The following is a 23,482-nucleotide window of genomic DNA, read 5'->3' on the forward strand; positions in this document are numbered from 1 at the left end:
ACTAGCCACATTTTTTTAAAAACTGAAAGGAAAAAGGTAGAATTCATGTTAGTAATATATTTTATTTAACCCAATATCCAAAATATTATCATTTCAATATGTAATCAATATTATTAATGAGCTATTTTACATCTTTTGTTCTAAGTCTTCAAAATATGATATGCATTTTATATTTATAGCATATGTCAATTTGGATGCAATATTTTCATTGGAAATATCTGATCTGCATTTAGATTTCCTAAAATATACAGTTGATCAAGTAGAGATGTAATTACATGTTCCATCATTTTATGCTAGCTCTCATTATTAAGTGGAATAAAATTAATTTTAGGTTTTTATTTCTCACTGAGCTAATCTATTGTCCAAATTGTCTCTCCTGTGTAGAAGGGATCATTGGTAAAAATGGTCCTGCTGAGACTGTGGGCTTCTACCCCAAGCAAAAAAAAAAAAGCTGGAAACTCAGAGCTACATCTCTTCACCTCTTTGCTTGGTCTATGTGACAACAAATAATTTTTTTTTTCATGGATTAACTGACCTGAGAATGTTGGAAATTTTTGAGATTTTGTTGTTATAATACTTTTTTTTTTTCTTTTCATTGAAAACAACCAAGTTTCCTTAGGAGAAGCTTTTTCTTTGCCCTGAAATTCTATAATTGCGTATAGGGGTTCAGGAGATGCAGACAGTGCAAATCACTGGTGACAAAATGCAAGCAGCTGACGTTTGTGCCCTCTTGGTAATACTTAGGGACGGCAGGTATGGGCAAGGAGGAGACAGCCCATGCAGAGAGTCCCCTGGCCAGACTTCCAGATTGAACAACAGGTCAGGAGCTATCGGTAGAAGCCATGTGGATAATTAATGATCTAGGAGTGAAATCATGTCAGGACAACACACATCTAACAACACCTAGTCTGGCGCCAAGGAAAGTCTCCTGCCAGAAAACCCAGCTCCAGTTCCTGGGACGCCAGCCTTCTCACACTCTCCTCTCGTTGGTATTGCTGAGCCTGGTGGGGCCTCGAGTCTTATTCTTCTTCTTATTAGTGTTTTGCTTTGAGGAAGGAAGAGACAGCTCCAGCTCCCTCTTCTTGGTCTCCCAGCCTTCGTCCCGCTGATCGAGCTGCAGCCCCGTCTGCTTGGTCGCCTGGCGGTGGTCCCGGCACTGGGGCTCAGCCCTAGGAGAGGGGAACCAGCTCTCAGCCCCCAACCCCCGTGGACTGGACAGCCTGCCTGGCCTGCAGAGGGGCCTCTCCTCTGCCCTCTGCACGCGGCCTGGGCACCTCCGCCGTCCAGTCGAGGAGAAAGGCGGCCAAGTTCAAGCATTTCCAAGTGTACCCTTAGGGAGGTCTCAGACACTAAAGAAACTCCTTTGAGGTGGAGAAAAACAGGGTGCCCGGGTGGGAGGTCCATAGAATCAAAGACAAGCACTTAGTTTGAAGTGCTTGTCATTTTTAATGACAGTGGCTGCACCACTGAGCCCCACCCCCTACTCATTTTTAAAGTGCTCACATCCACAGAGCAACCTGCGTATTATGGGGAGGCTGTTTTCCTTCATTTATTTTTTAATTGCATTTTTTCCTAATTATAAAAGCTATGTCTGTTCATTGTAGAAAAATTTAAAGTACAGAAACAGGTAGGGAAGAAAATAAAAATTATAATCACGTACATATTGTATGTATAGATGGATTTATGTAAAGAATAGTTAGATGATATATATAGATAGATGATAGCTACAGAGTCTTAGAACAGGTGATAGATGGAGAAATAGATGAATCGATCATCATACACACACGGACGATGGGAAGCATACAAAAACACTGTTTTGTATATGAGGCCAAAGGTGAGTATGTGACTTGCTTAAGGACGCCGGTGAAAGCCCATTCATGGAGATAAGATTTGAGCCAGTATGAGGTCAAATGAAATTTGAGAGGATAAATGATCATACAGGCAGGGCAAATGGTATTGTAAGTGCAAAGCATGATAAAAAGCACAATTCATTTAGAGGACAGCAAACCTGCTTGTTGCTCAGCCTTTGTGCCCCCAACAAGCTGCAAGTGACCTCTCCATATTCAGACCACAAAGCCTCCCTCCTCTGACCTGCTCTCTTGACCTTGTCACTTTCTATCTTGTATTAGTGTTATTTATGTAAACAAGTTCTCTCCTCTCCCAGACAGGGAGCTTTTTAGCGTTCAGCACTGTACCTGAAGTATCTTTAAGTCCTTTCCAGTATCTAGTTCAATGCCATGCACGTAGTAGGGCTCAAAAATATTTGTTTTTGTTTAAATTTTATTGAAGTATAGTTGATCTACAATGCTGTGTTAAATTTCTGCTGAAAAATATTTGTTGAACGAGAGATTTACTACTCAAGAGAGGCTGAATCAAAAGTTGAATTGTTCCACTAGGATACCTAGGATATTCCAAAAATTGTCAAATACTGTCTAAGCTTCTTTTGAAATTCTTCTATATCCTTCCCTTCGTCTTCCTAGTCCAGGATCTCACCTACTTGCAACATGAAGGATTAAGAAATTCCTTACGTGATCTCCTTGCCTGTGGTCTAAGTGTGTCAAATCCAACCTGCACAGCTTTACTGCCACCTCTTCCACTACAGGAGTAACTTGGCTAAAGCCTTTGTTTCATCTTATCAATCCCCTGAGGAGTTCACACTCATCTTCTTGCCCAGCTCACTGTGATAGCCCACCCAACCAGCCTTAGTCTCCACTTCTCTCCAGCGTAAATGCTCTGCTCTGCCAGGCCACTCATCCCTCCACTGTCTCTCTACCTCCTCACATCCACACACAACCTATGCCCATTTCCAACTTGGTACCTTCACTCCAAATCAAGAAGATTTCTCCCTCCTTCATTAGCCAGGTCTTAGCTATATTTTAGGGTCCAGATTAATTTCCCCTTAACCAGGATTCCTTCCCGTTAAGTCCTCTCTCTAACTGTCACAAGGGAAGTTCCTCATAGGAGATGATGAATAGAAATGACTTACACGCGATGTGGTTGACCTTTGTTGTATTTGTCTGCTCAGCAATGCCTGCCCACTTTTCCTGGTAATAGCACTCACTCTGCATTATTTGGAGGAATCCCTCCTCCTCCACTTCAGTTATGCTGGGGTTGTGTATCACATTCAGCCACCCACTGGTTACTAGGGAGGGGCTGAGATAACTCAGAGTAATTCAGTAAAGGAGAGCCAAGGATAGGTCCCTGAGGAATGCTAGCATCTAAAAGGCATGCAAGAATAGGAGCTTAGAAAAATCATGAGAAGAAATGGTCAGCTAGTCAGGGAACCAGAAGACAGGAGCAGCAGATAACACAAGAGAGAAGAGTTATCAAATACCAGATTAAGTGGAGGTAAGATGTGCATTGAGAAGAGGCCATTAATTTAGCAGCAAGGATCTCCGTGGATGAGAGCTGATTCAGTACAATGATGGGGGAAGAAGTCTGAAGAGTGGATGAGGAAGTAGAGACAATTATATAGATGACCTTTCAAGTAGCTTAGAAATGTAGCGAAGAAGAAAGACATAGCAGACATTAGAAGGGCCTCTAACTCTTTGTGTGTTTGTTTAATAAGATCTGTTTGAGTATGTTCATGAGGCAAAGAGAAGGGAAGGGAAGGAATAGAAAAAACTTAAAAATACAGAAGAGAGCATGAAAGATGCAACAAAGAATGTGGGAATGATGATCTTGTAGGAGACATAAAGGATTGGATGAAGGGTCTATATGGAGCGATAATACTTCCCACAGAAGGCTGAACAGGAAGGCAACAAGGAACAGATGTAGATGTATATATGATATGTAGGTTTGAGAGGTGTGAAGACGTATACCCATGGCTTCAATATTCTCTGTGAAGTAGAAAGCATACCCTCTGAGGGACGGGCTGAAGTGTGATTGGAACTTGAAATTGTCACTGATGGAGAAGAACAGGAAGAGATGGCTAGAGTGTTCTAAAGGCTCAGCTGGAGATAGAAACCTTAGAACTTCTGGTGGTAACCACCTACTTATCTGTGGGCTTAGCAGACCAAGAACAAGCGTGGAGAAGACAGAGACCAACCCAAGGCTGGGAATTCTGGATTATATGCTACAGAAGGACCAAAGGGTGGAAAGTTAAAAATAGTGGAAACAGAGTGAAAGAAGCAGAGTATCATGGTGTTGCAAACAAAAGAAGAGAACAGAGTGTTTTGCTCACCATCTAATTCTAAAAAGATTAACCTGCTGCAATCACTGATGCACAGTACACTCTGTGCTTCAGACAGAAGAAATTAAGGTGATGAATGAAGTTCTCTGTGCTTCTGACAGGAAATTAAAGATCATAACAGGATGGTCTGTGCTTTGGACAAGCAGCCTCCTTAGTTAGATGTATCTCAGGAAGAATTTTAATGAACCCAGCTTCTTGTATCTTCCCATACATAGAAAAGCACTATAATCATTAACCTGAGACATCTGTTCTTTGTGATGAGCAGTAATCTTTTGCCAAGATGTATGCTTGACTGTATGTATTCCTAAGCCCCCAAAAATCATATATAAACTAGCCTTGCCCCCCACCTCTTGAGAACAGTTTCTAAGAGCTACTGAGAGGCTGTCTCCCAAGCTCAAGTCCTCAGTAAGACCCTGAATAAAACTGAACTCACAACTCTCACTTTGTGCATTTTGCTTTCAGCCCACAGTGTCCAGATGGCAGACAGATGGAAGATAGTGAAACAGTCAGGCAGGTGATAGGTGGGAGGGAAAGAAGTTGAATGAGATGAGTTCTTGCACTCAAATACCTGTGTGATGATCCAGGAACTGGGAAAATGAAGAAAGGGAGCTATGGTCACATGGTGGTATGTTAGAGTCTTAGAGAGTCCAGCAAACAATGTTGCCGATGCTGAGGTCCATAATGGTTGGAGGTTATTGAATGTAGGGGATGATGGCAGGACTGGGGAGAAGACAGAGTCTTGGAGCCCGGACCCAAGGTTCTGCCTCTACTCCCCAAATCTTCTTAATTATGATTTTGAATATTTTTAATGTGGGACACCACTTTTAAGAGAAAGTCTCATGGGTTACTTCTACAGATGACTGATCTCATCATAGGCAAAGATTTTACTAGTTTAACTTTCCGAAGATAACTTTATTTTCAAGAAGGGCATTTCGCTATCATCCCCCCTTCCCAAATGAACTGCCCCACAGATAGATTTGCTATAGATCTCATTTTGGTTTTCAAGCAATGCTGCCCTCACTCGTTACTTTACTATCTCTTGTATGAATTACTTATTAACACAACCAGATTATAGATTCCTAAATTTCATCTCCGTCCCTCCAAGAGCCGTAACTTTCAAGTACATAATTGATACTTAATTCTATTTGAATGCTTGGCTGAGAGAAAAAATTAACAAATGTTAGAAAAGTTCTTATCTTTGGTGAGTGTGTGAGTAGGAGATTCACAGATAAATAGGCATTTTAAAAGGCAGAAGGGCCCTTATGGATGATAGCCTAATTCACCTGCTTCATTTTAAATATGAGGAAACTGAGGGTCAGGAAAGAGACTTAACTTGCCCAAGGTCACACAGCTGGCTTGAATACCTTTCAGGAATCTGAAGGGGGGGGGTCCATGAATCTTGTACCATGTCCCATTTTCAAATTTGTGTCCCACCACTCTTATCTGAGATAGTTTTTGTATAATCTAAAACAATAAGTATAATGATTATATATCATATTATTAAAATTATAATAATAATGTGTAATTATACTAATGTATAAGTTTTAAACAATAGATTTTTCCAGAAAAATCATATAATATTTTTTATTAATTAACTGCCTGACATACCTCTCTAATTTTTATTTTCTGTGAGGTAATGAGGACTTTTTAAAAATTGAAGTATAGTTGATTTACAATGTTGTATCAGTTTCTGGTATACAGCAAGGTGATTCAGTTTTATATTACATATAAGAATATATATATTCTTTTTCAGATTCTTTTTCCCTTATAGATTATTATAAGATACTGAATATAGTACTGTGCTATACAGTAGGACCTTGTTGTTTATCTATTTTATATATGGTAGTGTGTCTCTGTTAATCCCAAACAATAGATTTTAATAATCTAAATAATCTAAAACAATATAGTTTCCACCCCAAACTAGCCATATCAGTGAAAAATTGGTAAAAACAACTCAAACAACAATTGGTTGGATTTCCTCGTTTCATTTTCATCAACCTGAGACCACTGAGTTGGCAAAGACCTTGGTCACTGGCTCCTCTTTCTCTGCCCTTTAGAGCTGGAAATAAAGGAAACTTACTGCTCCAGGAATGCTACACAGGCTTTCTGCCCATAGATCTGTGCGATCCTCTTTGGTGTGTCTCCAAAGAAGTCAGGGGCGTCGATGGCGGCGTGCAGGGCATGGAGAGTTTTGAGCACGTTCAGATGGCCCGATTCAGCTGCGAAATGAGCGGGGGTCCAGCCCACATCAGTTACCAGGCAGGGCCTGGCCCCGTGTTCTATCAGGAGCTGCAGCACCTCCATGTGTCCTTAGATGTCCCAAGAAGAAACAAGAGGTTAGGATGAAGGTGTCTCTGCTGGACCAAGGCCAGAGCTAGCCTAGGTGGCACAAAAGACGGGGAGACGTTTGCCCTTGAGGTCCCTCCAGTTTCCTAGCATCAACCCCTCCTCCCTTCTCCCTCTTCTTACCAGGCACTCAGCACCCCACTCTTACCCCGTGGCTCCCACTTTCAGTCTGAGCCCTCCAAGGATTCCCTCTGTTCCTTCCAGGACACCCCCTTCTCCTGTCCATTCTTGCAGACCCTGCCCAGGAATCTTGCTTTTTCTTCCAAGTCACTCTACCCTGACCTGAGCTAACACCCCTAAGGCTCACTCTGCTTTCGGCAGTCTCAATGGCGACTGCAAAACCAAATATTTGACAACGACGTGGATGCACTTTGAGGGCATTATCCTAAGTGAAATAAGTCAGACAGAGAAAGGCGAATATCATATGATCTCACTATATATAGAATCTAAAAACAAAAAAAACTGAGCTCATAGATACAGAGAACAGATTCGTGGTTGCTGTGGGTGGGCGCAAGATGGGTGAAGGTACAAAAGGTACAAACTTCTAGTTATAAAATAAATGTCATGAGGATGTAATGTACAGCATGGTGACTATTGTTAATAATACTGTATTGCATATTTGAAAGTTGCTAGGAGAGTAGATCTTAAAAGTTATCACAAGGAAAACAATTTGTAACTATGTATGGTGGCAGATGTTAACTAGACTTACTGTGGTATTTCACAATATATACAAAAATTGAATCATTATGCTATATACCTAAAACTGATATTATGTTGTATGTCAATTACATCTCAATAAAAAATACATCAAGTCCCACTTACATGAAAGCTAGCACAGATTAAGAGTACAGGTTTTCTCATCAGAGAGATGTGGGTTTATACCTGACAATAAATACCGCTTGCTAACCATGGCATCGCAGATGAGAAACAAACATCCGAGGTTCAGTTTCCTCATTTGCAAATTAAGGATATATTCATCTACCTTACTGAGTTCTTGTGAAGCACAAAAGGATCACAGGCATAAAGTACACAGCCTAGCATATAGCAAATGTTCACTGACAGGTGCTTTAGCATAGCTCCCATCACTTTGTACTGGAAAATTCTCCCAACTGATTTCTCTGCAGCCAGGCTTGCTTCCCACCAACCCATTCGCCATACGGGAGTCAAAACAAATTTTTAAAAAGCAAAGTTGACTGTAATACTTTCCTAACATTCTTCAATGGTGTTCTATGGCTGAAGGTCTTGACAAGCCCCTTGGCTGAGTTTTTGCCACGATCCTCCTCCAGTTCTATAACTGAGCCTTGTTTGGCGTGCCCCAGCCATGAACAGGACAAAGTTCCTGTCCTGCCCTCAAGAGGGCAGAAAGCTAACATTAATTGAGAGTCACTACATGCTAGGCAGTGCACATTCGCTATCTTACTGAATCCTCACCACAAGATTCCAAAGCAGCATTACTGCTCTCATCATACAGATGAATAGACTAAGGCCTGGAGATGTTAAATAACTTGCCTAAGGTGCTACAACTAATAAGCAGAGGTGCCAGGATTGTAATGGCCCCCCATTCATTCATCTGGCTCCCAAGAAATGTTCTTTCTACTACCCCACACCGACCACCCACTGGGAACCTCGTGAACAGCGGTCTCGAAGGGATGGGTCTACGTAGGCATTGCCTACTCACCCTTGATCGCAGCCCAGTGAAGTGGGGTTCGGTCATTCCAGTCCACATCCTTGTAGTTTGGGTCACAGAGACCTTTCTTCAAAATCTTTTTCACTGAATTGTAGTCCCCAGCAGCTACGGCTTGGTGGAGTTTTGTCATGTCGGACAGTTTGGTCAATTCCATGACCGAAAAACAACTGTGGGAAAAGCATGCCACTTAGGAAATTCTCTGCAACACCTTATTCCTAGGGAGTGATTCCATAGGGTTCCTGATTGTTTACTTTCTTTCTTATCTCATACCTTTGCATCCAGGATTGCTTCATGTGTATGCCCTGCTGAGTGTGTATTTGGATCTTAGCTACTGTGGTTAGTGCTTGCCAATCCCTTATCCCAAAACTATCAATGGTTCCTTTCTGCCTATAGGATTACAGGCTAAGTTCATGGGCTGACATTTGCTAATTGGCCTCAAACCTCTTCCCAGCACTACTTCCCACTCCTACTCAAAAGTGCTAGCAGTGTGACTCTCAGTTGTGTAATTCTGTGCCTTATCTTTCTCATCTAAAGAATGGGTATAATTAGCCAGGGTCTTTTGAGAATACAAGGACAATCCATGTGAGCAGTTTATACTGAGGAGGTACCCCATGGAAATTAAGTATTATCGCTACACCAATTCAGGAGATGGACAAGATGAAAACATACAAATAAAATGGCTAAAAATTGTTTACAACATTAAGACACAAACCAACAGTTCTCAAACTACAGTCTATAGATATTTAGAACTCCCTGGGACCCTTTTGGGGGATCCATGAGGTCAAAGCTATTTTCATTATAATATTAAAATGTGATTGGTCCTGTTCCCTGTGCTGATAATTGGTCTGATGGTTCAAAAACAATGATGTAGAAAACCGCTGGTGCCTTAGCACAAAGCAAGGCGATGACACCAAACACCTAGCAGTCAAGGTATTCTTCACCACCACACACACAGAGTTTTAGTTTTTGTTTTTGTTTTTGTTTTAAGGCTAATTTTAGTAAAGAAATTGAAGCAGTAAGAATTATTTATATTAAATTCTGACCCCTGATTACATGACTTCGTAGAAGTGTTTTTATCATATTGTATAACGAAATGTGTCAACATTTGGAAAGTCTGCATAACTCCATGAATCAATATTTTTTATATGACAAGTGTATGACGTTACCAAATCATGCATGGGTAAAGAGATCTATTCAAGACAGGCCAATGAGTTTTAGTGAAATAGAATATGAAAAGTACATTGCGATTGTTTCAGATTCTAACTATCCTTTAAAGCCCTACCACTTGTCCAATTCTGGTGTAGCATCAAAGAAGAATTTCCACAATTATCCGAAAAGGCTATAAAATATTCTTCTTTTTTCCAACTTTATATATGGGTAAAACCAGATTTTCTTTATATACTTCAACCAAAACAACAAGCTGAATGCAGAAGCAGATATGAGAATCCAGCTGTCTTCTATTAAGCAACATATTAAAGAGATTTGACAAAAAAAAAAAAAAAAAACTAAAACAATGCCACTCTTCTCACATACTTTGTTTTAGAAAATATACTTATTTTCATAAAACTATTATTTATGTTATTGTGTATTAGGTTTATTACAACTTTTGTAAATGAATCAAGAAACATTTTAAATTTTTCTCAGTTTTAATATCAAATAGGGTAAATACTGATAGCTATAATCCACATCAAAAGAAGCTCTCTGGGATTCACAGTAATTTTTAAGAGTAAAGGAGTCCCGAGACTCCAAAGTTTGAGACTTATTGATATAAACAAATAAGGGGCTGAGACAGAAAGGAGAAGAACAGGAGAGAGTCACTTGAGGTGAGCCCATGGGGAACGTCTCTCTGATCTCAACATGTGAGGTCTCAAGAAGAGGTTGGAGTCAACCATACAAAATGTGGCCTAGCAGCAGCAGCAACCAGGAATTTGTTAGAAATGCAAATTATTGGGCCCCAACTTGGACCTACAGTATTAGAAACTGGGGTGGGGAGGGAGCAGTCAGTGTCATAGTAAGCCTTCCAGGTGAGTCTGATGTACGGGAAAAGCAAGGAGAGAGAGACCTTCAAGATGGCGGAGGAGTAAGACATGGAGATCACCTTCCTCTGCACAAATACATCAGAAATACATCTACATGTGGAACAACTCCTACAGAACACCTACTGAACGCCGGCAGAAGACCTCAGACTTCCCAAAAGGCAAGAAACTCCCCATGTACCTGGGTAGGGCAAAAGAAAAAAGAAAAAACAGAGACAAAAGAATAGGGACGGGACCTGCACCACTGGGAGGGAGCTGTGAAGGAGGAAAGGTTTCCACACACTAGGAAGCCCCTTGGCGGGCGGAAACTGAGGGCAGCGGAGGGGGGAGCTTCGGAGCCACGGAGGAGAGCGCAGCCACAGGGGTGCGGAGGGCAAAGCGGAGAGATTCCCGCACGGAGGATTGGTGCCGACCAGGACTCACCAGCCCGAGAGGCTTGTCTGCTCACCCGCCGGGGCGGGCGGGGGCTGGGAGCTGAGGCTCGGGCTTCGGAGGTCAGATCCCAGGGAGAGGACTGGGGTTGGCTGCGTGAACACAGCCTGAAGGGCCTAGTGCACCACAGCTAAATGGGAGGGATTCTGGGAAAAAGTCTGGACCTGCCTAAGAGGCAAGAGACCATTGTTGCGGGGTGCACGAGGAGAGGGGATGCAGAGCACCGCCTAAACGAGCTCCAGAGACGGGCACAAGCCGCGGCTATCAGCGCGGACCCCAGAGACGGGCATGAGACGCTAAGGTTGCTGCTGCCGCCACCAAGAAGCCTGTGTGCAAGCACAGGTCACTATCCACACCTCCCCTCTCGGGAGCCTGTGCAGCCTGCCACTGCCGGGGTCCTGTGATCCAGGGACAACTTCCCTGGGAGAACGCACGGCGCGCCTCAGGCTGGTGCAACATCACACTGGCCTCTGCCGCCACAGGCTCGCCCCGCATTCCGTACCCCTCCCTCCCCCCGGCCTGAGTGAGCCAAAGCTCCCTAATCAGCTGCTTCTTTAACCCCGTCCTGTCTGGGTGGGGAACAGGAGCCCTCAGGCGACATACACACAGAAATGGGGACAAATCCAAAGCTGAACCCCAGGAGCTGAGCGAACAAAGAAGAGAAAGGGAAATTTCACCCAGCAGCCTCAGGAGCAGGGGATTAAATCTCCACAATCAACTTGATGTACCTTGCATCACTGGAATACCTGAATAAATAACGAATTATCCCAAAATTGAGGTGGTGGACTTTGGGAGCAACTGTAAACTTGGGCTTTGCTTTCTGCTTCTAATTTGTTTCTGGTTTTATGTTTATCTTAGTTTAGTATTTAGAGTTTATTATCATTGGTAGATTTGTTTATTGATTTGGTTGCTCTCTTCCTTCTTTTTTTATGTATAGATATATATATACTTTTTTCCTTTTTCTCTTTCTGTGAGTGTGTATGTGTATGCTTCTTTGTTTGATTTTCTCTGTATAGCTTTGCTTTTACCATTTGTCCTAGGGTTCTGTCTGTCCGTTTTTTGTTGTTGTTATTGTTTTTAGTATAGTTTCTAGCACTTGTTATCATTGGTGGATTTGTGTTTTGATTTGGTTACTCTCTTCTTTCTTTTTGTATTACTTTTTAATTTTTATTTTTAATAATTTTTTCTATTTTAATAACTTTATTTTATTTTATTTTTTCTTTCTTTCTTTCTTTTTTTTCTCCCTTTTCTTCTAAGCCATGTGGCTGACAGGGTCTTGGTACTCCAGCGGGGTCAGGCCTGTGCCCCTGAGGTGAGAGAGCCGAGTTTAGGACATTGGTCCACCAGAGACCTCCCAGCTCCACATAATATCAAACGACAAAAGCTCTCCCAGATATCTCCATCTCAACGCTAAGGCCCAGCTCCACTCAACAACCAGCAAGCTACAGTGCTGGACACACTATGCCAAACGACTAGCAAGACAGGAACACAACCCCACCCATTAGCAGAGAGGCTGCCTAAAATCATAATAAGGTCACAGACACCCCAAAACACACCACCGGACGCAGTCCTGCCTGCCAGAAAGACAAGATCCAGCCTCATCCACCAGAATACAGGCACCAGTCCCCTCCACCAGGAAGCCTACACAAACCACTAAACCAACCTTAGTCACTGGGGGCAGACATCAAAAAAAGCAGGAACTACGAACTTCCAGCCTGTGAACAGGAGACCCCAAACACAGTAAGTTAAGCAAAATGAGAAGACAGAGAAACAAACAGCAGATGAAGGTTAAAACCCACCAGACCAAACAAATGAAGAGGAAATAGGCAGTCTACCTGAAAAAGAATTCAGAGTAATGATTATCCATGATCTTGGAAATAGAATGGAGAAAATACAAGAAATGTTTAACAAGGACCTAAAACAACTAAAGAGCAAACAAACAATGATGAACAACACAGTAAATGAAATTTAAAATATTCTAGAAGGATTCAGTAGCAGAATAAATGAGGTGAAGAATGGATAAGGGACCTGGAAGATAAAATAGTGAAAATAACTACTGCAGAGCAGAAGAAAGAAAAAAGAATGAAAAGAATTGAGAACAGTCTCAGAGACCTCTGGGACAACATTAAACACACCAGCATTTGAATATAGGGGTCCCAGAAGAAGAAGAGAAAAAGAAAGGGACTGAGAAAATATTTGAAGAGATTATAGTTGAAAACTTCCCTAATATGGGAAAGGAAATAGTCAATCAAGTCCAGGAAGTTAGACAGTCCCATGCAGGATAAATCCAAGGAGAAACATGCCAAGACACATATTAATCAAACAATCAAAAATTAAATAAAAAGAAAAAATATTAAAAGCAGCAAGGGAAAAACAACAAATAACATACAAGGGAATCCCCATAAGGTTAACAACTGATCTGTCAGGAGAAACTCTGCAAGCCAGAAGGGAGTGGCAAGACATATTTAAAGTGAGGAAAGGGAAAAACCTACAACCAAGATTACTCTACCCAGCAAGGATCTCATTCAGATTCAACAGAGAAATTAAAAACTTTACAGACAAGCAAAAGCTAAGAGAATTCAGCACCACCAAACCAGCTTTACAAAAAATGCTAAAGGAACTTCTCCAGGCAGGAAACACAAGAGAAGGAAAAGACCTACAATAACAAACCGAAAACAATGAAGAAAATGGTAATAAGAACATACATATCGAAAACTACCCTAAATATAAATGGATTAAATGCTCCAACTGAAAGACATAGACTGGCTGAATGGATACAAGAACAAGACCCAAATATATGCTGTCTACAAGAGACCCACTTCAGACCTAGGGACACATACAGACTGAAAGTGAGGAGATGGAAAAAGATATTCCATGCAAATGGAAATCAAAAGAAAGCTGGGGTAGCAATTCTCATATCAGACAAAATAGACTTTAAAACAAAAACTATTACAAGAGACAAAGAAGGACACTACATAATGATCAAGGGATCAATCCAAGAAGAAGATATAATAATTGTAAATATTTATGCACCCAACATAGGAACACCTCAATACATAAAGCAAATGCTAATAGCCATAAAAGGGGAAATCAACAGTAACACAATCATAGTAGGGGCCTTTAACACCCCACTTTCACCAATGGACAGATCATCCAAAATGACAATAAATAAGGAAACACAAGCTTTAAATGATACATTAAACAACATGGACTTAATTGATATTTATAGGACACTCCACCCAAAAACAACAGAAAACACTTTCTTCTCAAGTGCTCATGGAACATTCTCCAGGATAGATCATATCTTGGGTCACAAACAAGCTTTGGTAAATTTAATAAAATTGAAATCATATCAAGTATCTTTTCTGACCACAATGCTATCAATTACAGGAAAAAATCTGTAAAAAATACAAACACGTGGGGGCTAAACAATACACTACTAAAAACCAAGAAATCACTGAAGAAATCAAAGAGGAAATCAAAAAATACCTAGAAACAAATGACAATGAAAACAGGATGACCCAAAACCTATGGGATGCAGCAAAAGCAGTTCTAAGAGGGAAGTTTATAGCAATACAATCCTACCTCAAGAAACAAGAAACATCTCAAATAAACAACCTAACCTTACACCTCAAGCAGTCAGAGAAAGAAGAACAACAACAACAAAAAATGCCAAAGTTAGCAAAAGGAAAGAAATCATAAAGATCAGATCAGAAATAAATGAAAAAGAAATGAAGGAAACAATAACAAAGATCAATAGAAATAAAACATTGTTCTTTGAGAAGATAAAAATTGATAAACCATTAGCCAGACTCATCAAGAAAAAAGGGAGAAGACTCAAATCAATAGAATTAGAAATGAAAAAGGGAAGTAACAACTGACAGTGCAGAAATACAGAGGATCATGAGAGATTCTACAAGAAATTATATGCCAATAAAATGGGCAACCTGGAAGAAATGGACAAATTCTTAGAAAAGCACAACCTTCCAAGACTGAACCAGGAAGAAATAGAAAATATAAACAGACCAATCACAAGCAATGAAATTGAGACTGTGATTAAAAATCTTCCAACAAACAAAAGCCAAGGACAAGATGGCTTCACAGGCGAATTCTATCAAACATTTAGAGAAGACCTAACACCTATTCTTCTCAAACTCTTCCAAAATATAGCAGAGGGAGAAACACTCCCAAACTCATTCTACGAGGCCACCATCACCCTGATACCAAAACCAGACAAAGATGTCACAAAGAATGAAAACTAGAGGCCAATATCACTGACGAACATAGATGCAAAAATCCTCAACAAAATACTAGCAAACAGAATCCAACAGCATATTAAAAGGATCATACAACATGATCAAGTGGGGTTTAACCCAGGAATGCAAAGATTCCTCAATATATGCAAATCAATCAATGTGATAAACCATATTAACAAATTGAAGGAGAAAAACCATATGATCATCTCAATAGATGTAGAAAAAGCTTTCAACAAAATTCAACACGCATTTATGAAAAACACCCTCCAGAAAGCAGGCATAGAGGGAACTTACCTCAACATAATAAAGGGCATATATGACAAACCCACAGCCAACATTGCTCTCAATGGTGATAAACTGAAACCATTTCCACTAAGATCAGGAACAAGACAAGGTTGTCCACTCTCACCACTATTATTCAACATACTTTTGGAAGTTTTAGCCACAGCAATCAGAGAAAAAAAAGAAATAAAAGGAATCCAAATTGGAAAAGAAGAAGTAAAGCTGTCACTGTTTGCAGACGACATGCTACTATACATAGAGAATCCTAAAGATGCTACCAGAAAACTGCTAGAGCTAATCAATGAATTTGGTAAAGTAGCAGGATACAAAATTAATGCACAGAAATCTCTTGCATTCCTATACACTAATGATGAAAAATCTGAAAGAGAAATTAAGGAAACACTCCCACTTACCATTGCAACAAAAAGAATAAAATACCTAGGAATAAACCTACCTAAGGAGACGAAAGATCTGTATGCAGAAAACTGTAAGACACTGATGAAAGTAATTAAAGATGACACAAACAGATGGAGAGATATACCATGTTCTTGGATTGGAAGAATCAACTTTGTGAAAATGACTATACTCCCCAAAGCAATCTACAGTTTCAATGCAATCCCTATCAAACTACCAATAGCATTTTTCACAGAACTAGAACAAAAAATTTCACAATTTGTATGGAAACACAAAAGACCCTGAATATCCAAAGCTATCTTGAGAAAGAAAAACAGAGCTGGAGGAATCAGGCTCCCAGACTCCAGACTGTACTACAAAACTCCAGTAAACCTTTAGGCAGGTTTATGCAGAAATGAACCCCATTTGTTTTGCAATTGAGTTCATACCAAGGATATTCCACACCTTCTCATGGGGAAGTTGCAATTCAAGTAGAAGTTTTCAATGGAATACAAACAGAAGATTTTTCCAAAAAAAAATATGTACAGTGCCAATAAGGATATGAAAAGATGCCCAGCATCATTAGTCATTAGGGAAATGCAAATCAAAACCACAGTGAGGCACCATTTCACAACCACTAGGATAACTATAATTTAAAAGACAAATAATAACAAGTGTGAGGATGTGGAGAAACTGGGACCCTCATACACTGTGTTGGGAATATAAAATGGTGCAGCCACTTTGGAAAGCAGTTTGATAATTCTTCAAAAGGTTAAACATGGAGTTATCATATGACCAGTAACCCCACTCCTAGGAGTAAACCTAAAAGAAGTGAAAACATATGTCCACACAAAAACTTGTACACCCATGTTTATAGCAGCACATTACTCAATAGCCGAAAAGTGGAAACAACTCAAATGTCCATTAACAGATGAATGCATAAATAAAATACGGGATATTCATACAATGGAATAGTATTTGATAGTAAAAAAATGAGGAACTGATACATGCTACAACATGCATGAGCCTTGAAAACATGCTAAGTGAAAGAAGCCAGTCACAAAAGACCACATATTGAAAGATTCCATTTATGTGAAATGTCCAGAATAGGCAAAGCTATAGAGATAGAATGTAAATTATTGGTGGCCTAGGACTGGGATGAGTTGGGGGTGGGAAGTGAGCTAAGGAGCATAGGATTTCTTTCTGGGGCAATGAAATGTTCTAAAATTAGGTAGTGGGGGGTGATGCTTTCACAACTTTGAATATACTAAAAACCACTGAACTGTGTACTTTAAAGAGATGAATTTTATGGTATGTGAGTTATATCTCAATAAAGCTGTTTACAAATCAATGATATTATTAATTAGAAGCTTTCTTACAAAAATTTATTTGTAGAAAACAGATACAATTCACTAGCCTACCACTAACTACGAAAATTTAGCAAAACTTCCTACACTAGAATCCATGTAAATTTGATTAAGTGCACTTGAATTTCCATCTTTCTCATGACAGGTGTCTCAGTGTAAAAACTGGCCAGTAAATATAAGTTGTAATAAATATGAATGATCTATAATAACTGCAGTAAAGATCTAAAGACAGAGGAAATGTAAAAATACTTACTGTCTTTTGAAATCTGCGGCGCTCAGTGTTGCAAGGGAGTCCTAGCTGCCTGCCTTGTTGTGTTCACACCATGGAAACTGATCCCGCCCACCTCATTAAAGCCCGCCAATCAACGTCAGCCTCACAAGGTGGGGACCGTCTAGGGGCGTGGACTGCTCCTCTGCTTGCCCTGATGCTGTTCAGCAATTCCATTCTGCTTCTGTGGTCCAAGAGGGGTCTTTAACAGGTTCTTCTGGAACAGCATTTGATTTAAAAATATGAAAATGTTAAAAAACAATCGCCAGTCCCCAAGACACCACGAAGGAGGTAAGCTGTTTGGTAACCCCCGTGGAGTGATGGAAACAGCGTGCACCCCTCACATTCAGAACCCGCTATGAGATCTCAGGCAAAGCCCTTAACTTTGCTGAGCCTCTTTTTTTCTCATCAATCAAATGAAGTTTTAACACCTTTCTCATAAGGCTATGAGAGATGAGTAGCTGAAATAATTTATAAAGCACCCCGCACAGGGTGGAGGAAGGAACAGGGGAAGGGAAGGAGGAAAACTTTAGGTGCTTCCGTCTTGCTTCCTCTTTTTGCTCCCTTAGTCTAAGCAGCTGGTATCTTAACGATGATGCTGGTCTAAGAGACCTTCTCCCTCCCTCCCTCCTTTCCCTCCTCCCTCCCTCCCTTCCTTCCTTCCTTCCCTCCTTCCTTTCTTCCTTCATTCCTTCCTCTTCCTTCTCCTCTTCTTCCTCTCCCTCCCTAACCCCCACTTTCATTCCTTCTCCCTCTTTTCTTTTTTTCCTTTTTCCCTGTATTTCTCTCCATTCTTTCTTCCCACCTGTATTTACTGAGTGCCTTATATCTGCCAGACACTATGCTGGGCCCTCTGGAGAACAGAGCACTCACTCTTCCTGTCTTCTTTGAGCTTAGAGTTCAGAGAAAAAGACAGACAATAAGGAAGAAAACAAATAAATGTCTACATGTAAAATTACAACTTGTATAAGTCCCGTGAACAAACAATGTGCAATGGCAGAGAATAACAGGAGAGGAGGTGATGGTGGATGTCCTGAGAGGGTGACCTCTGCGTTGAGACTTGGCATAAAAGAAGAGGCCAGGAGCTGGGGAAAGTGTTCCAGGCAGAAGAAAGGAAACAGCTTGGCCTAAGTGAGGAATAAAGAAGAGGAGGATGCAGCTGGTCTATGGGGTGTGGGGCAAGAAGAAAAGATGAGTTTCATATAGGCAAGGGCTATATCATTCAGGGTCTTCTACAGTATGTCAACGAGTTTGGGTTTTTTCCAAGTACAAGGAGAAGTCACTGAATGGTTTTAAGCCAGGAACAAGATGGTGCAATTTATATGTTTTGAAAAGTAACTTTGGCTTCTACATGGAGAACAGGCTAAAGGGACACAAGATTGAAAGCAGGAGGACCACCAAGGGGGCTACTGCCCAAGTCCAGGCAAGAAAGGAAAGTGGCTTGTGTATTTGGCAGCGGAGATGATGGAGAGAAGAGAATGAATGAAATAAAAAATTATTTAGGAGGTAATATTAACAGGACTTGTCAATGAATTAGACATGAGCAGTGGGGGAAATGGAGGAATCAAGGATAATCCTTGGGTTTCTGGTTTAATCGACTTGGTGGGAAGGCGGTGATGTTTGGTGGTGTGGTGGTGACTGGGGAGGGCCAAGTCTGGGTAGTAGAAAGGTAGTTTAAATTAAATGTTCCAGTTTGAATGTGTTAACTTTGAGATACTTGTAACGCATCCAAATATCAAATAGGAGTCCAGAGTTCTGTAACTTTAGGGCTAAAGATACACATTTGGGTGTTGTCAGCATATAGTTGATGTTTAAAGGTATAGGTCTATGTAAGATAAGATTAAGGATAGCAGGTACAGAGAGACCATCATTCTGAGATCTGGTAGCCAAGGAACAACTATCGAAGGAGATTAAGAAGCACTGCCAGGGAGGCAGGAGGAAAACAAGGAGAACATAGCTTCACAGAAGCTAAAGTAGAGTGTGGTTGGAAGGAGTAATGATAAACCATGTCAAAGAGGGCAGAAGTTTAATGAATGCCTGCACCTGGGCCTGGGAAGGTGAGAGTCAGGTTCCATTTGTGACTTCTGGATCATATGTTCCCTTCCTCCTGTAACCATCTTGTAGGAGCTTCCATGGGGTCTTCTAGGCGGGGAGCAGGACCTCAGTTGACATCTGGGATGATCCCTAGGGTCAGGAGAAGAAGGATGTGCTGGGTCTAGGATTCCAGCACTGCTGCTGATCAGCACAAGCTGGAAATGTGTGCCGATGCAGCGTGAGACTTATGAATGCTTGGCAGGTAGGATTTCCAGGTTGGCTGTGTTTTCTCTAAGGTGATATTTTGCCATCGTGTGTCCTTCAGAGACCACCTTCAGAGACACAGCTGTGGTTCTGTTCTCAGTCTCTCCTGGTCCTGTACAACTTGAATGTGGGTCTTTGTAGCTCCATCATATGCTGACTTTTGGATGGGCTTCTATAAAGGATTTGTATTACTGTCTTGGTACCAGGTACCCCTTGTTCTGAGTAGCGTTTGTCCATATATTTCATCTTTTCTACCATCTCCTGTGGACCTGCCTCTGGCTCAACTCCCTTGAGGAAGTCTCTTCCATTTTCCCCATCAGATCTACTCTTCACTACTCATTACCCCAGGAGGCTTACCTTACGGACAGTACTCATGGGCTCCTATGCCCTCTAGCTTCCAGTTGGCTCTGGCCAATTTCCAGCAGGAGATTGGAGGGTGGATGGAAAGTGGGGTTGGAATATTTGGTTTCCTGCCTGGAGTTTGCTGCAGCAGTCACAGCTTCTGTCAGGTGGTCTTCTCCACAGAGTTACCAGGTCCCAGTAATTTCTTTTTCCTCTTGCTCCTTCAGGCCCATGGGTGGTAAGAGGTGCTGCACTATGCCCTGTGGGGTTCCTTAAATCCTGCTCTCACTTTTGGAAACAGTCACTTTATCAAACACTCACCAAATAATCCAGTTTGAGGACGCCACATACTTCCTGTCAGGATCCAGACCAAAAAAGTAGGAATTATACAAGCAATGGATAAGCCCCAGCATGGAGGCCAGAATGGTTTAGTGTAAAGTGAGTTGAACACAAGAAACCTACATGAAAAGGAGTTTGAGGCCAGATCCTGGAAGGCCACAAATGCCACTTCAGGGTATCTGGACTTTATTTCTCCCTGTGCACAATGGGAAATGTTGACAGCTTCTGAATGGGGAAGTAAGATAATTAAAAGTCCATTATTTTTAGGGAAGTAATTTTGCCACAAGAAGGTATAATGTTTTCTGGGGTGAGGGACACCCATGGAAGAGGGAGAAAGAGTTAGAAGGCAATAAAAATCCATATATTTTGACAGAGAAAATCTGTTTCTAGGGATTTATCACAAAGAAATAATTAAAAACATGCACAAAAATTTAACTGCAAGGATATTCACTGAAGTGCTATTTTAAAAATTACAAAATATAAAAAACCAAGTTTTCTAAGAAATAACCCAGATTTCCACTATAAAGGAGAATAATATACAGACTTTTTAAATGATACTGTAGATGTATATTTATTGGCTTGGTGAAAAGTTAGTATTATACAGCTAAGTTAAAATAGAATATTACTGATTGTGATTGTACCCCTTCTGCCATCTCATTGCAACTTCCTCTTGGTCTTTGGATGTGGGTGTCTTTTTTGTCCCTCCCATCAGGAAACCTGCACAATCCTCTTAGATAGCCTTATCCACCAGAGGGCAGACAGCAGAAGCAAGAAGAACTACAATCCTGCAGCCTGTGTAACAAAAACCACATTCACAGCAAGATAGACAAGATGAAAAGGCAGAGGGCTATGTACCAGATGAAGGAACAAGATAAAACCCCAGAAAAACAACTAAATGAAGTGGAGATAGGCGACCTTCCAGAAAAAGAATTCAGAATAAGAATAGTGAAGACAATCCAGGACCTCGGAAAAAGAATGGAGGCAAAGATCGAGAAGATGCAAGAAATGCTTAACAAAGACATAGAAGAATTAAAGAACAAGCAAACAGAGATGAACAATAAAATAACTGAAATGAAAACTACACTAGAAGGAATCAATAGCAGAATAACTGAGGCAGAAGAACGGATAAGTGACCTGGAAGACTGAATGGTGGAATTCACTGCTGTGGAAGAGAATAAAGAAAAAAGAATGAAAAGAAATGAAGCCAGCCTAAGAGACCTCTGGGACAACATTAAACGCAACAACATTCGCATTATAGGGGTCCCAGAAGGAGAAGAGAGAGAGAAAGGACCCAAGAAAATATTTGAAGAGATTATAGTCGAAAACGTCCCTAACATGGGAAAGAAAATAGCCACCCAAGTCCAGGAAGCACAGAGAGTCCCATACAGGGTAAACCCACGCAGAAACACGCCAAGACACATAGTAATCAAATTGGCAAAAATTAAAGACAAAGAAAAATTATTGAAAGCAGAAAGGGAAAAATGACAAATAACATACAAGGGAACTCCCATAAGGTTAACAGCTGATTTCTCAGCAGAAACTCTACAAGCCAGAAGGGAGTGGCATGATACACTTAAAGTGATGAAAGGGAAGAACCTAAAACCAAGATTACTCTACCCAGCAAGGATCTCATTCAGATTCCATGGAGAAATCAAAAGCTTTACAGACAAGCAAAAGCTAAGAGAATTCAGCACCACCAAACCAGCTCTACAACAAATGCTAAAGGAACTTCTCTAAGTGGGAAACACAAGAGAAGAAAAGGACCTACAAAAACAAACCCAAAACAATTAAGAAAATGGTCATAGGAACATGCATAACAAAAATTACCTTAAACGTGAATGGATTAAATGCTCCAAACAAAAGACACAAGCATCCTGAATGGATACAAAAACAAGACCCAAATATATGCTGTCTACAAGAGACCCACTTCAGACCTAGGGACACATACAGACTGAAAGTGAGGGGATGGAAAAAGAGATTCCATGCAAATGGAAATCAAAAGAAAGCTGGAGTAGCAATAGTCATATCAGATAAAATAGACTTTAAAATAAAGAATGTTGCAAGAGACAAGGAAGGACACTACATAATGATCAAGGGATCAATCCAAGAAGAGGATATAACAATTATAAATATATATGCACCCAACATAGGAGCACCTCAATACATAAGGCAACTGCTAACAGCTATAAAAGAGGAAATCAACAGTAACACAATAATAGTGGGGGACTTTAACACCTCACCTACACCAATGGACAGATCATCCAAGCAGAAAATTAATAAGAAAAAACAAGCTTTAAATGACACAATAGACCAGATAGATTTAATTCATACTTATAGGACATTCCATCCAAAAACAGCAGATTACACTTTCTTCTCAAGTGCGCATGGAACATTCTCCAGGATAGATCACATCTTGGGTCACAAATCAAGCCTCAGTAAATTTAAGAAAATGGAAACCATATCAAGCATGTTTTCTGACCACAATGCTATGAGATTAGAAATGAATTAAAGGAAAGAAACGTAAAAAACACAAACACATGGCAGCTAAACAATACGTTACTAAATAACCAAGAGATCACTGAAGAAATCAAAGAGGAAATCAAAAAATACCTAGAGACAAATGACAATGAAAACACAATGATCCAAAACCTTTGGGATGCAGCAAAAGCAGTTCTAAGAGGGAAGTTTACAGCTATACAAGCCTACCTCAAGAAACAAGAAAAATCTAAAATAAACAATCTAACCTCACATCTAAAGGAACTAGAGAAAGAAGAACAAACAAAACCCAAAGTTAGTAGAAGGAAAGAAATCATAAAGATCAGAGCAGAAATAAGTGAAATAGAAACAAAGAAAACAATAGCAAAGATCAATAAAACTAAAACCTGGTTCTTTGAGAAGATAAACAAAATTGATAAACCATTAGCCAGACTAATCAAGAAAAAGAGGGAGAGGATTCAAATCAATAAAATTAGAAATGAAAAAGGAGAAGTTACAACAGACACTGCAGGAATACAAAGCATCCTAAGAGACTACTACAAGCAACTCTATGCCAATAAAATGGACAACCTGGAAGAAATGGACAAATTCTTACAAACGTATACCCTTCCAAGACTGAACCAGGAAGAAATAGAAAATATGAACAGATCAATCACAAGTAATGAATTTGAAACTGTGATTAAAAATCTTCCAACCAACAAAAGTCCAGGACCACAGGGCTTCACAGGAGAATTCTATCAAACATTTA

The 23,482-nt window shown here is 40.5% G+C and overlaps 1 protein-coding gene across 1 annotated transcript; it reads right to left on the bottom strand.

The window, feature by feature from the left end:
• Positions 1-530: 530 nt before the first annotated feature.
• Positions 531-17,372, bottom strand: ANKRD66 (ankyrin repeat domain 66). Its single transcript, XM_036870800.1, has 4 exons — positions 17,245-17,372; positions 8,217-8,392; positions 6,273-6,501; positions 531-1,169 (listed from the first exon to the last, which is right to left on the bottom strand). Exons 2-4 carry the CDS (start codon positions 8,377-8,379, stop codon positions 971-973), a joined length of 591 nt encoding a protein of 196 aa, XP_036726695.1. The 5' UTR covers positions 8,380-8,392; positions 17,245-17,372; the 3' UTR covers positions 531-970.
• Positions 17,373-23,482: the final 6,110 nt, after the last annotated feature.

Source organism: Balaenoptera musculus, chromosome 11 (genome assembly GCF_009873245.2).
Source record: "Balaenoptera musculus isolate JJ_BM4_2016_0621 chromosome 11, mBalMus1.pri.v3, whole genome shotgun sequence".
Lineage (NCBI taxonomy): Eukaryota > Metazoa > Chordata > Mammalia > Artiodactyla > Balaenopteridae > Balaenoptera > Balaenoptera musculus.